The sequence below is a fragment of the Eptesicus fuscus genome, chromosome 11, assembly GCF_027574615.1.
Source record: "Eptesicus fuscus isolate TK198812 chromosome 11, DD_ASM_mEF_20220401, whole genome shotgun sequence".
In the NCBI taxonomy this organism is placed as follows: domain Eukaryota; kingdom Metazoa; phylum Chordata; class Mammalia; order Chiroptera; family Vespertilionidae; genus Eptesicus; species Eptesicus fuscus.
In genome coordinates, this window is record NC_072483.1 from 57339965 (window position 1) to 57355875 (window position 15911).

Genomic DNA, 15911 nt, shown 5'->3' on the forward strand with positions numbered 1-15911 from the left:
CTATGTGATTTTAAAACAGATGTGTTTTGGGATCCTAAGAACCAAAGAACAAGAATGACGAAAGCTTGAAAAATACATTTATACATAAATTCTATACATAATTTCAGTGGATTTCCAAACTCCATGAAAACTCAGTGTGAAAGCTCAAATGAAAAGCATTACATTCAGGACAATAAAGAGAACTATGTCCCAGGATGAAAGCTATGCAGCAGGCTTACCCAAACTGTCCAGAGGAGAGTTAGAAGACAGAGGGTTATAGGAGAGTGGACTCCAGAAAAAAAGGAAATCTTATATAGAAGTGGTATGATTATGAGGCTAGATGAATTTAAGAATTCTGCCCAGCCAATGTGGCTCAGTGGTTGAGCATCGACCTATGAACCAAGAGGTCACAGTTCGGTTCCCTGTCAGGGCATATGCATGTGTTGCAGGCTTAATCCCCAGTAGGGGGCATGCAAGAGGCAGCCAATCAATGATTCTCTCTCATCATTGATGTTTCTATCTCTTTCTTCCTCTCCTTTCCTCTCTGAAATCAATAAAAATTTGAAAAATAAAATAGTCAGCATATAATTCAATCTCAGAACATTTATGATTATAAAACCAAAAGAAATCATTAACAATCTTGACAACATACTAGTAAAAGTATAAATTGTTTCTTGAGACTGGTATTATCACCATTTTAGAGATAAGAGCAGCAGAGTACTTGAAATGTTAAATGACTTACCCAAAATCATTCAGCTAAGTGGAAAGACCAGAACTCAAATTCTGTTTTATTGATTCCAAAGTCTATCCTCTTAACAATATACAACCATCATAACAGAAGCCACCACAAGACAAAGAATGCCCTCTTAAAGATTAACTCAGAGCAGATTAGTTTCCTTACCGTTTCCTTCCACTCCTAACTAAACCACAGTGCATGTGTAAAGGGCCTCCCTACAACCATCCCCAATATCACCACCCCACCCCCAAAACACATGTTTAAGAAGTTGGGACTTTTATTTTTTCCAGGTTACTTTTACTAAAGCATTAATGAGATGTATTTGTTTAGTTCTACTACAAAGTACAGTTATTTTTTAACTAATAACAAAAAGTTTTTAAAAAGTGTTAATCAGTTTGGGCCCTGACATAGATCTAAGACAATATTTGAATGAATGAAAAGTTAGCTAAGTTAAAGCCTATCAAGATGGTTCATTCACTCATCAAATGTGTGTTTAGTACCTCTTACATGCCAAGCACTAGAAAGAAAATATGGTGTTTAAAATCAGACTCTACCACTGTGTCTCTGAACCAACTTTAGAATGCCAATCATGATAGTTTTAGAGTCACTTTATTTTGTATATCCCTGAGTGACCTTGTAAGCTACTTAAATAAAAATATAACTTGCCTGGCCGGTGTGGCTCAGTGGTTGAGCTTCAACCTATGAACCAGAAGATCATGGTTCCATTCCTGGTCAGGGCACATGCCTGGGTTGCAGGCTTGATCCCCAGTAGGGGGTGTGCAGTAGGCAACCGATCAATGATTCTCTTATCACTGATGTTTCTCTCTCTCTCCTCTCTCCCTTCCTCTCATAAATCAATAAAAGTATATTTAAGCCCAGCCAGCATGGCTCAATGGTTGAGCGTCGACCTATGAAGCAGGATTCCTGGTCAGGGCACACACTCGGGTTGCAGGGCATGCAGGAGGCAGCCAATCAATGATTCTCTCTCACCATCGATGTTTCTATATATCTCTCTCCTCTCATTTCCTCTCTGAAATCAATAAAAATATTTTAAAGTATATTTAAATATATATATAACTTATTATAGTATCTTATAATACTGTGTTCCTTGAGAGAAGAGGTAAATAATATCTATAACATAAAATATTCCTATAAGTTTGAAAACTTATTTTTCAACTTATTTTAATAATGGCCTGTACCGCAATCTAGAACCCTTAAATTACTCTTGTGGCACTCTTCTCACTAACATCTTCATTCTTAGGGAGTTCAGGCCTGATTCAACATACATACAGTAATTTATATCATTTCCCCATTATTTTGGGAATAATATGAAAAATGTTATACTAAAATATACAATAAATAGGCAAGTTCCATAATGATGCTTTTGTGCCAGATATTTTTACTGTTTCAAAACCACGAACTAGCTTTTAGATATAAATACAACATAGGGAGAAAGAGGGGAAAATTAAGTTTTAAAATTTTAGAACAAAAATTTCATTAAAAAGTTGTAACATACATCTGAACATTTGCTTAAAATTCCTTTTAAAATTTCTTGGGCAAAAACAATCTTTACCTGTTAATAAAATAAGGAGTTTCTACTATTTTCTCTATCCAGGCACATAACAGATTCCCCTCTATATGCTCACAAGAAAACTATGGGAGCCCTGGCCAGTGTGGCTCAGTTGGTTGGAGTGTTGTCCAGTACACTGAAAGGTCCCAGGTTTGATTCCCCATCAGGGTACATACCTAGGTTTTGGGTTTGATCCCCTGTTGGGGTATGTGCAAGAGGCAATCGATTGATGTTTCTCTCTTACATTGATCTCCCACCCTTCTCTCCCCTTTCCTCCCCCCCTACCTCCTTCCCTCTCCCTTTCTCTCTCTCTAGAATCAATAAAAACATAACCTCTTGTGAGGATTTTAAAAAAAGAAAGCTATGGGAAACAATGGATTACAAATCCATTTGAGGTTACAGTTTCAAAATAATGGAAGATATCATGTTATAGACAAATTAGATAATCTCTCAGCTGAGAAATGATTTCCTTATTCTGAAATTAAATGAGAAAATCTAGTAACTCTATTAAAATACATAGCCTGTCAAATACTAGACACTCCACAAGTGGCTGCTATACTTATAAAACTGGTATGTCTTTTATTTATTTGACTTTTACTTACTTCATCTGCTTTGAAGCTTAAGAAGCATTTAGTTCAACACTATGTCCCAGAAAACAAAACCATTCCTTGGCCCAGACATTCCCTAAATCCAGAATTGGGTATAAAAATTTAAAACTGGTCACAAAGGGGCCTGAGCAAGACAGTAAAAGTGACTCAACAGAATCCAACATCATCACTGTTGAAGTCATGTTAAGGACCAATACTGCTATCTGTCCAAAATGCCCTCCTTTGTTGTATACCAGATATCTATGTGCTCACAACTTATAATGGGAATGAAAAGTATAGGGGTGGGAACAGTTACCAAATAAATAATCAAGAATTAACAATTCCTGGCTGCAAAATAAGGATCTATTTTATAAACTTCAGGAAAAAATTTCTTCTGGATTTTTCACTGACACAATCTCTCTCTTTTCATGAAGAATGCCATTTCTGAAATTGGGGACAAGTAGTGCTGGTATGGCATGAATCAAAACAGAAATAGTGCTAACCAGTCATTCTCCCTGACCCCTGAAATAAAATAAGTATACTCTGTGATGACTCAAAACCAGGAATAAGAAGAAAAAAGCCTACTGTGGTATTAATACCATTTCTTTGGCACAGTAGCCAGAAATCTTCAAGTTCCTAACAATCTCTGATGCTACTATTATTCCCAGTCCTTAAACCTCCATGAACTATGTCTATGAGTTTAAAAAATAAAATAAAACTGAATTCCTCGTTTCTTATTTCCTAACACAAGTTGGCTAGGAACTTCTCACAAGAATTTTGTCAGGCCCAGATCAAAACTGAGATCACAAAACTTCACAAATACCAATTATATAAGGCTTAAGCAGATAAAAAAAAAAATAACAACAGAATAGCATCCATTACACAAAATAGCTGTAAAAGCCATATGACAAAACAGAGTTTGCAAACAAAACAATCAGAGTAAATTCTATAAATGGTCATAACATTCAACAACTTTGAACAATTAATTTTATAGGTTAGATATAGAATCACCGCATGACCCAGCAATTCCACCCTATCTATATAGATGGTTGGGCAAAAGCAGATTTACAGTTGTTTGGAAAATAATACAATAACTAATCCTACCTAATAATAGACAAATATGCAAAATGACCATACCTTCGCTATGCCCACGATTGGCCAGGAGGCGTGGGGGGGCGGGACTCGGGGTGGCCGATTGGGCTGGCGGGACACTTAGCTCGCGTCGCTAGCGGCAGCGCAAGCTCAGCGTCTGCGCCGTGGCTGTGCTGCAGCACAGAAGAGGCCTCTGGGGCAGCGAGCTCATGTCCCACCTCAGACCATCAAAAGCAGGGGAGCTGGGTGCCTGTCCGCTCCGGCACCAGGCCTTTCAGAAGCCTTCGCCACGCAGGAGGCTTCTGAAAGGCCTGGTGCACCAGCGGACAGGCACCCAGCTCCCCCGTGATCGAAAGCGAATGCGTGTAGGGGACCCTACACGTGCATGATTTAATCATGCACTGGGCCTCTAGTAAATAATAATCCTATATAATAGAAGCCTAATATGCAAATTGACCGAACGGCGGAACGACCGGTGACTATGACGCACACTGACCACCAGGGGGCAGACAGTCAATGCAGGAGCTGCCCCCAGATGGCAGGCCCCAGGCCAGTCAAGGCAGATGCCAGCGGGAGCTCCCTGATCACCCCACCGGTCACCCCACAGAGAGGCCCTGATCACCAGCCAGACCTAGGGATCCTACCCATGCACGAATTTCGTGCAATGGCCCTCTAGTACAAGAATAAACTGTTTCATGTACTCACAATTGTAAACCTAGTTTTGCCCACCTGTATATCCAAAGGAAATGAAAACATATGTTTACACAACTTTTACATAAATGTTCATAGCAGTTTTATTCATAATAGTCAAAAAAGCAGAAACATCAACTGATGAAGATATGAATGGATATATAAAATGTGGTACATCTATACAATGGAATATTTTTTGGCAATAAGAAACGAAGTACTACTGATACATGCTACAACTTGGATAAACCTTGAAAACCTTATGCTAAGTGAAAGAAGCCAGTCATAAAAGACCACATATCATATGATTCTATTTATTTGAAAGTTCCAAAATAGATATTCAGACATAAAATAGATTAGTGTTTGCCTAAGGGCTGGTGTTTGGCAGGACTGACTGCTAATGGGTACAAGGTTTCTTTTTGGGATGATGAAAATGTTCTAAAATTGATTGTGGTGATAGATGCACAACTCTGTGGATACACTAAAAACCACTGAATTGTATACTTTAACCCTTTGCACTCGCTTGCTTTTTCTCGATTCCTGCTACCGATGCTAACCGTGTCGAGTCACACTCGACATCCGAGTGCAAAAGGTTAAATGGGTGAACTGTATGATACACGAATATCTCACTAAAGCTGTTATTTAAAAAATCAACTTGTGCTCCAAGTTGAGAAGTAAAAACTATTGAAAAAAACAACAGCATTATTATTAACAGTTTGCCCAGCAAATCAAGAATAGCAAAATTCCTTATTTGCTTAATAAAAGTTTTACCACCATTAAAGTGATTATATATTTAAGCAGATCTTGCCAATTTGCTAAGACCTCATACTTCTGAACTATGATTATTCTGATGGAAATTTACACATACATCTATACTAATAAAAGGGTAATATGCTAATTAGACCGGACATCTTCCGGACGTCCTTCCTGACAAAGCCGGGGGCATGGCCAGCCTGCAAACCGCCCAAGGCCTCTCGCCCAGGCCACCCCACCCCCCAGCTGGGACCCCCACCCGGATTGGGGGCATGGCCGGCCTGCAAACCAGGCGCCTCGCCCAGGCTGGCACCGCCCCCCAGCGGGGACCCCACCCAGATCAGGGGCGTGGCAGGCCTGCAAACCACTGCGGCCCCTCGCCCAGGCCAGCCCCATCCCAGCAGGGACCCCTACCCTGATCTGGGCCCCCTTCAGAGCAGGCCAGCCAGCCCCCACCCATGCACCAGGCCTCTATCCTATATAATAAAAGGGTAATATGCAAATTGACCCTAACAGCAGAACAACCAGAATGACCGCTGGACCAATCACTATGAGGCACACTGACCACCTCTTGGTCCCTTTCCCCGGCAGGCAGGCTCCGGTCACCTGATGACCACCCACTGCAGGGGCGGGGCTGGCGAGTAGGCAGGAACAGCTGACCTCTCGGTCCCTTCCCCTGGCCATCAGGCACAGATCACCCAATGGCGAACAGGGAACTGGGGGGGGGGGGGGCGGGGCCAGCTGCAGGCAGCTGAGGAAGATGGCCCTGATCGCAGGCCAGGCCTAGGGACTGTACCCGCGCCTCTAGTACTATATAAAAATTCATTTTAAAAGATTCTCTAAAGAGCTCAGATATTTTGAGCCATGAGAAAGAGGTATACTATATGAAATTAAATTTAAGACAGATTTTCATAATAAAATTTTTCTCATTCAGACTGAGTATATAATCTCTCAGATAAATTAGCTAATTATGTCAATAACTAAGAGCTCTCCAAACAAATAATAGTGTTCTTATTAAGTGTATGCTTTGAATCACCCATTTGTAATGAGGAACTGAGATACCGTGACATACCAAAGATAAAACATAATCTTCTATGAAACAAAGAGAGGCCTTATTAACCTGTACTTAAAACACACACACACTTTTTTTTTTTAATTCTTTAAAAATCACTTTACCAGACTTATTTTATCAATTCTGACTGGTATTTTTCCCTCTCCATTAAAATGTTTTAAAGTAAAAGTGGTGTCAACAGGCTAACTACAAATCTTCAATGAGCATACATAATTTGAGGAAATCAAAAGATAACAAAATATTTTTTAAACAGTGCTTCTTAAAAGTAGGGAGATAATATGTAAGAGGAAATTTCTAGACTAAGTTTGTACATAAAGAAAAAAGATAGTAAAGATTATAACATGAGGCTATCAAAGACAAAAATAAGTAAAAGAGAAGACAAGCATAAAGATTCTAAGCCAATAAAATTTACATGAAAAGACCGTAAGGTGTAAAACAACTCTAATTTTCTAAAATTAGATATTCATTGATGTTATTATAAATAACTACCAAAAGATATATAAATTTATCAGGAAGATTTTTTTAATATGATTATATTTCAATATACTAAGAAAAATTTCCTCATCTGAGAAAAGTAATATGGGATACTAAAGATCTTAATAATATCACCTTATTATATTATTAAATTTGAGAAATGAGTTTCTCAGTTATAAAGATACTAAAGAAACAAACATATTTTAAAACTAAACCTAATTACTAAAAACAATACAAGCTCTACTTTCTACAATAAAGATAAATTTTAAAAAGATACTAACATCAAAACAAAGTTAAATTATAACTATATGAAAAAACTCCCCAACTAATCATGCAAATATTTGGAATATATACATATCTATTACCTTACTCTCTGTTGCAACTTGAAAGGGAAGTGTATAAGAAATTAATTTATTCTGTTGTGTGTAATAAAATGGCATGTAGTTCAGAGTCATTTTTTCCAATTTCAGAGATAAGAACATTGTCTCTAAAAACCCTTAATCAATGTATGTAATTTGTATATCAAAATATAAGAAAGTAGACAAATCAGAGCTTCTTCAAGCAGTCTACTTATCATTACTTTCCCTTAATGGCTAAATAAATACAAAAATTTAGATGACTTACATTGTTGTTGCGGGTTTCTACAGCAGGGAACTTTCTGACTATGAATTTCACAGCAGATTCCAGATTTTTGTCAATAAGGTAGGATGGCTTTGCCTTGGGGTCTCCGCATGCCTATAAAACAACAGTAATTAAAAAAGTGAAGTGCATCCTTCTAAAACCAAGGAACAATAGTAAATCTGTAATCAGAATTTAGAGAGGTATTTATTGTTTTTGGTGAGCAGGTGATAAAATGAATAGGCAAAGTGCAGGGATTGTCACAGCTGAAATATGCAATGGGAGACAGTACAGAGATGTTCTTCTACTGAAAAAAAATGCATGGAAAGTTTTAAAGCAGTTAACGCAGAACAGCAGTGAAGGAAAAAGCTCAAACCTAAAAAAAAAAAAAAAAAAGAAAAAGAAAGAAAAAGAAAAAAAGTTCTTGGTTTGAGGTAGGATTGTATTCATCTGAAGCTAATAAAATATTACAAAATTAAATATTCAGAAAAATACTGGAAATGTTTCTAAGTGTTATAAAGTAAAAGCTTGTTTACATGTCTTTCCAAAATGTTTTCCTCATTCACTTTAAACAAGAGCCCTAGTTCAAAAGAACAGGAAGCTGCTAAAACTGTCTTTATAGTACTGAAGTGTGTTGCCTGTTCCTCTGAACATCTGAGTTACAGCAATGTTTTCCATCAGACCAGCAGCACTTCAAACAATAAATCTACATCTGTTCTATATATACCTCATAAGCACAGAACAAATGGAAATGTTTACATTTTTATCACCTCAGTAGTACAGCATTCTCTATAGTAAACTGTAAAGCATTACATAAATGTAAGGAATCATTAGAACTTTTCATCTGAACTATTAGTAATACCGAATATAATTTTCAATACTGCTTACTGTTTCATAATGTGACAATTAACTGCTTGCTAATGAGATGTTATTTCTTAGGGAATTACTAAAACTATAACATTTCTATTTCACGTCTTTTAATTGTATTTTTAAAAGGATGTGTTCTTTGAAAATTTATATCACTCTACTATGTATGAAGAAATACAGTATTACAATTTAATGTTTTTTCATTGTTTACTATAACTATGTTGTGGATTGCAGAAAGAGAAGTTATGAAACATGAAACTGATCTGAAAGCGGGCAAGCGGGCAAAGGGAAGGTGAAAAGCTTTGCAAACCTTCCAAACTTGTCCTTGCTGGGGAAGCATTGTAATAAAAAGAGAGAAAATTACGTGTAAACAATGATTGTCAAACTATGACATACGTTTCAGTAGAGATTTTATGCACTGCAGACTATGAATACCAAAACAAGATTAGAACTATATGGTGCTACAATTTTAAAGGTATTCTAAGTAGCGAGTTGCAGTATACAATAGATTCATAGATGTTATATTATTCATATATATTGAAATACTGTGTAAGGACAACCACATCAGTTTCTTGGTGCTCTTTCTAAATAAACTTAAAATAATTCTAGAAGGAAAAATAAAGACTACATGCAACTATAAAAATAGGAGCAAACCATCGGTGAAATTTTACATACCTTAAAAAGAAACGGTAGCCAAAAATAAGAATAAATTGTTATTGGATGACTTGCACTTCAACTCAAATTGAAACTATTTTTCAAATATCACCTAACTTCCTTCCAATCCAAAGTATAAAAATCAATGCAAACATGCCTATATTTTCCAAATGGAAATAGGAATGCACTAAGAGTTCTTCTGTTAATTCTCACACATAGATACAACAAAATTACTTTAAGATATTTTGAATTTCCTAATCTTTAACCAGACTGAACAAAAGACAACTATGTAAATTCCATTTCAATATCATATTAAAATATATCTGACTTTTCCTCAGACTAGACTATCAGTTTAACATGTTATTTCTTATAAATTAACCTTCCAATTAATCCACTTCCCCAAAATCCTATATAATAAAAGGGTAATATGCAAATAGACCAAACGGCAGAACAACCAACCAATCAAAGTGTAATATGCTAATGATATGCTAAGGCTGCTCAACTGCTCGCTATGACGTGAACTGACCACCAGGGGCAGATGCTCCAACCGGTAGGTTAGCTTGTTGCTGGGTTCCGGGCGATCAATCAGGACTAAGCAAGATGGGCCCAACATGCCCTGGAGCCCTCCCGCAGTCCCTCCCCGGCCCGATCGTGCACTGGTGGGGTCCCTCAGCCTGGCCTGCGCCCTCTCGCAATCCAGGACCCCAGGACCCCTCAGGGGATGTCAGAGAGCCGATTTCAGCCCGATCCCGCAGGCCACTCCCCTTGGGAGGGCGCCAGATGCAGGGCTCATGGCTGGCGAGCACTGCTGTGGCAGCACGAGCCTCTCCCTATCGGGACTGATTGGGCACGAGCCCTGTCAGGCACAGTGAGGCCGGGATGAGCAGGAGTGGCAGGTAGGAGCTGCAGGCGACGTTGGACTGCGGGTTTCAGCCCAATCCTTGCAGGCCACCCAGAGAAACCCCACCCATGCACAAATTTGTACACTGGGTCTCAAGTTATATTATAAGAGTAACTAAGAACTACATAACTAAGAATTTGTCCCAATAATAAAAATAGCTACAGATTAGCATTTCCTTACATCAGTGATATAATGCAAATTAAGTTTCATAAACATGCCTGAGGTAGTGCCGAATTCTAAAGTGATTCCAAATTATGTTGTTGGTTTTTTTAAAATATGTTTTTATTGATTTTAGAAGAAGGGAAAAGGATAGAAACATCATTGGTTGGCTGCCTCCTGCACGCCCCCTACTGGGGACCGAGTTTGCAACCTAGGCACGTGCCCTGACTGGAAATCAAACAATCGACTTCCTGGTTCATGGGTCAATGCTCAACCACTGAACCACACCAGCTGGGCTGTGTTCAGTTTTTAATGACGTTTAAATTATGCAAAAAATCAGTTATCCACCCTTGGCCCTTGTTGGTTGGAGCATCATCCCCCTACATGGAAAAGTGGAGGGTTCGATTCCCGGTCAGGGCACATACCCAGGTTTTGGGGTCAATCCCTGGTTGGGCACATACAGAAGGCTGTTTCTCTCTCTAATCAATTTTATTTTAATCAGGTATCCATTCTAATAATATTAGTGATTATCAAATAATAAAAATGATAGCCTACCATACCCACTTCCCATAATCACAAACTTTACTGTGTAAGAGTTTAATCAAGTAACTAAAAATATATATATGAGCAGCTCTTCCTGAGGTAAAATCTGAGTTATTAATAACTTACAGTTTACTTATTTTAATGATTTATAACATCAGCCACTTCAGGGGCTTTTTCTTAATCAATAGGTTTGGGTCAAGATCTAGATATGTGCCCAGCCAGCGTGGCTCAGTGGTTGAACATTGACCTATGAATCAGGAGGTCAAGGTTCAATTCCCAGTCAGGGCACATACCTGGGTTGCGAGCCCGATCCCCAGTGTGGGGGGTGCAGGAGACAACCGATCAATAATTCTCTCTCATCATTGATGTTTCTCTCTCCCCTCTCCCTTCCTCTCTGAAATCAATAAAAATATTTTTAAATAAATAAATAAAAAGATCTAAATATGTGTATGTTTTAAAACCTTCCAAAATTATTATATGGTATATCCCTGACAATCACTGGTCTCAATTTACAAATAAAAAAAAAATTATAATCCAAAAAGTTAAATAACTTGTCCAAAATTTTAAAAATTAATATAGAATCTAACTCTCTCAACCCACAGAATGTACTGCAAGTATGAAAAATGATATGAAGTTTAGAGGTTTTATGCCTGTAAGGAGGACATTAGACATTAATAAGTTATTTTATAACCTTAGGTATTTTGTATCTATATATTCTACTGAATAAAAGCTCTGGAATCTTAAATAATAACTGGCTACAAGGAGTTGCCTGGCTGAAGCTTGTATTCAAACATCAAAAGTAACACAAATATAACTATCTTTTCCTTCCATCTCCCCCAGACTGGAATTTTTAACTCCCTTCTCAAGACTCCCACAACCACACTTCACTAAGATAGGGACTTCTTGGCATTGAAAGCTACATTTTAAAGTATGTTTCCCTGTATTCAAAAAGACATTCAATAAATGAAGAATAAATGGATGAACTAAAAGAAAACCCTCAACCTTTGGAATTAATTGAAATAGTTCATATGACTTATAAAATAGTTTTAAAGATGTAGTTTTATTACTGTTCAGTACCTACAATAAGCAACTATGTGATAATATTTTCCAGTACAGGCTCTTTTACTTCAAACAAGAGCTTCCTTTGAAATTGGCACATATACACTCTACTTACAAACTAACAATTCAAGAGCTTATGAAATTTGTTTACTTATTTAACTAAAACACTTCAGTACACTATTGTTTGAAGAAATGATTAGATTTTCTCATCAGGTCAAATTAAGTAAACACCTTACCAAAGTCTAAATACAAGTATTGCAAATTCCTAATAGGATCAAAATGAAGATTTTACTACATTTACCAATAAAGGCAATATTAAAACCAGTCAACAAAAAAAACACATCCTGGGACTAGAAAGGAGTATTACTAATTCTGTTAAGTCCAAGACAGAAAGAAAAAGAACTACATTTCTTATATTTCACATTGCAGGGTTTTTCAACGTGAAATTATTACCATTTGATTAGAATTCCAAATGTACAATGAAAAAAGTATGTCTGAAATTTGAAAGTTAAAAAGAAAACATCTCCAAGTGAGGAAATGACTGCACGTATCCTTAAAATTAGGAAGATTAATGCTATTTCATTGTTTCTTTTAGTTTACACCTTTACTTTCTGCTTTATATGTACTCTTTATATGTATGTACTGCTTTATGTGTATTTTCTTTAGTATTATTTGTATGGTTAGTCCTCTCAATTTGCATATTTTAATATGTCAGGGACTAAACTTCAGGAATAATCACAGAGAAAAATGTATAAATGTGAAAAGTAAATATAAAATAAATGTCCCCAAAATTTTTTGAATAAATTGAATTTTAAAATTCCTAATGCTAAACTATTTTTCATTTTATACATTACAAAGCTAAACAGAAGTCTCCATTAATAATCACTCTGGCCCTAGCCAGGTAGCTAGGTTGGTTAGAGCATCCTTCCAACACACAAAGGTTGCAGGTTTTGAATCTCCAGTCAGGAGACTCCACCAATCAATGCATAAATAAGTAGAACAAATCAATGTTTCTCTTTCTCTTTCATGCTCTCTCTCTCTTTTCCTCTCTCTCTCTTTCTTTCCTCACTCCCCCCCCCCTTCATTCCTCTCTCTAAAAATCAGTAAAATAATCACTCTACTGATAGTATAAACGTAATGGTTTTTTGCATACAAATCCATACGAAGTTCATACAAATGTAGTCTACAGTAAAGAAAATAGTTATTTCTGTAATATAATTACATATTTTATTTAAGGCTATTGTATCTTTACAATTTTTTATCTCCCACAAATATTTCACTAGTGACTATAAATCTAATGGTAAAAATAATTTAGAGCTCAGATTCAGGGGCCAAGAAATAACGGTGCCAATCCAAATTCTTATTTTCTAGAGTGAGAATTGAGCAAATTACTTAACTGCTGCAAATTCAATGGCTTTATACGTATATATAATAGATACTTACATCACAGATATAAGGACAAAGTTTAAAAAATCCAAATACTTAGCATATAGGAAGGCCTCAATAAGTGGCATCTGGCATTACTTTAATTACACATTATTTTTACTGGACATAAAGAGAGGAAACTTGCCAAGCCAGCATGGCTCAGTGGTTGAGCATCCACCCAGGAACCAAAATGTCACCAGTTCAATTCCCAGTCAGGGCAAATACCCAGGTTAGGGGCTCTATCCCCAGCAGGGGGCATGCAGGAGGCAGCAGATTATTGATGTTTCTCTCTTATCCATGTTCTATGTCTCTATCCCCTTCCTTCCTCTCTCTCTCTCTAAAGTAAAATTTTGTTTTTTTTTAAAAAAAGAGATGAAACTACTTAATTCTAGTAACATACAAAATGTACATCTGCTAAACCTGACCCAAAATTATTACTGGAATTTTACTTAATACTAACATTGCTAGTAAATCATCAAACAAGAATATGAATTAGATTTTCAGTCATCCTAACCAGTAAGGACAAGAACTTTCAACACTGACAAACTTTTTCATCTGGGCCTCATTTTTAACATATTGGATGTAGCTAGCTAAATATGTCCACTCCTTTAATATTCTTAAAATGTAAGTATATAAGCAAAAGATTAGGACAATTTCATTTATATGTAAACTATCCCATGCTTCTTTTTAAATTTTATTTTTGTAAAGATCCTAATTTAATCATAATGTAATAAAGTACTCATGCACATGTTAGCAATTATACAGAAAAGGGTACAAGTATATATGGCTTATTTTTAAAAGAGATAGGCAGACAGAGAATTTTTGAAGTCACATGTTTCTGTTCTTTTTTTTATAATAAACATGTGCTACTTTTGCAATTATTTTAAAATTTTTAATATTTAAGTTATTTAACAATTCCACAAAGAAAACACAAGATAATCTATCACTGCCACTTCAAAAACTAAAAATAATTTTTCTTAAGTATTTTTCAGTGATCTTTATCTCCTTAGCCTACCATCCAGACAGAATAACAATGGTCAAATCTTCATTTTTACAAGCACTTCTTAAAAATAAAGTTATAAACAGACATAATAGGACTTGTTGTTTAAATAAATAATATATAATTTAAATTCAGATTTGTGGAGAGATAATGTTTTATTCTTAACATGTTTAAGGCTCTTGATAATGAAATCCTACTGGGAGAAAAAAAATCTTATGAAGAGAAACATAACAATGAAAGCGAGGGCTGAAGCCGGTTACCCTCCTTTTACCTTGTACGGCATCTTTCACATGCATCTTTTTTTTCTCCATTAGGTAAGTAGAAACCAGACAAAAACTTTCACTTTTACATTGCTATTCTATGGATTTTTCCCCCATAAAATACATTTATCCATAATCACGAGAAAATGGCTGTAGGGAAAAAAATGTTGCTTTAAGCAAGAAAAAAATGTAAATGTGTTGAAATCTGCAAAAATATTTCATTTTAAAAAAAGTTGGGATGGGTCTTTTCTGTCCTTTATAGAGTTGAGGTAATAATTTAACAAGAGCAAAAATATGCAAGTATTAATCGAGATCTTTTTGGCACATAGTTATCAAGTTCATGTTGGTGATGTAGAAAAAGAGACAGAAAAAACAAGAAAAAGTAAACAACAACAAAACAATATTTTTTAAACTCAGCAAAAAAAATGTTTTCTTTTGGGATTTGGGAATGTGTCTACTAAATAACAGTAAAATTTCAGAAAAACATGTTGCTCAAAAGATTGCTGAGACTCCTAAGTAAGTGCTTATATTCCTAGACATTTTATTAAACAATTTTCACATTGTTATTGTCTTTAATCTTCACCAACAACCCAGTGAGGTACGCAGAGCATTACTATCCCTTATTACAGAAAACTAAACTTAGAGCTCAAGTTACTATATAAAATGAGCAATAACTTCTACCCTGCTACTTGACAATGAACTTGTAAAGATAACATAATCAGAGCTGGAATCGACTTTAGCATTCCTTTTACAGTTATTTTTCTCCCATTTCATAGATGAGGAGAAATGAAGCTCAGGGAAGTCAAGACACCTACTCAATGTTACAGGACCCAGTGACAGACTGAATATTGGAATGCAGACCTCCTAAGTTCTGGTCCGGTATTCTACCACACATCACCAAACTGCCTGCCATGCCACATTCACAGATATAAAAGTAGCCTGAAAAATATTAAAAATCACTACATAAGTGAGTGGTATTATTAGGTTTAGAAAAGGGAAGACATTTTTAATAAAAAATAAAACTTCAGCCCTAGCTGGTTTGGCTCAGTGGATAGAGCGCCGGCCTGCAGATAAAGGCTTCTGGGTTTGATTCTGGCCAGGGGCACATGCCCAGGTTGCGGGCTAGATCCCCAGTGTGGGGCACGCAGGAGCAGCCGATCAATAGTTTTCTCTCATAATTGATGTTTCTACCTCTCTATCCCTTTCTCTTCCTCTCTGAAATCAATAAAAACAAACAAACAAAAATAATCTTTAATAATAATAGTGTAATATGCTAATTAGACTGGACAGCCGCATGTCCTTCCGGAAGACCTTCCGGATGAAGCTGGGGCTTCTAGGGCTGAGGCAAGCCACTGTGGCTGCGGCTGCGAGGGCCAAGGCAAGCTGCCACAGCTGTGAGGGCTGAGCCCCTTGCACGAATTTCATGCATTGGGCCTCTAGTAATACAAATAAAACTTTAAGGAATTCAGAAAAAA

At 36.5% G+C, this 15911-nt stretch overlaps 1 protein-coding gene across 3 annotated transcripts in view; it reads right to left on the reverse strand.

The window, feature by feature from the left end:
* Positions 1-15911, reverse strand: part of NCKAP1 (NCK associated protein 1) — a 94111-nt gene that overhangs the window by 74724 nt on the left and 3476 nt on the right. For all 3 annotated transcript variants that reach the window (XM_054723236.1, XM_054723237.1, XM_054723235.1), the window contains exon 2: positions 7575-7685. In XM_054723236.1, coding sequence (XP_054579211.1) covers positions 7575-7685 — 111 coding nt within the window. The remainder of the gene's footprint in view (positions 1-7574; positions 7686-15911) is intronic.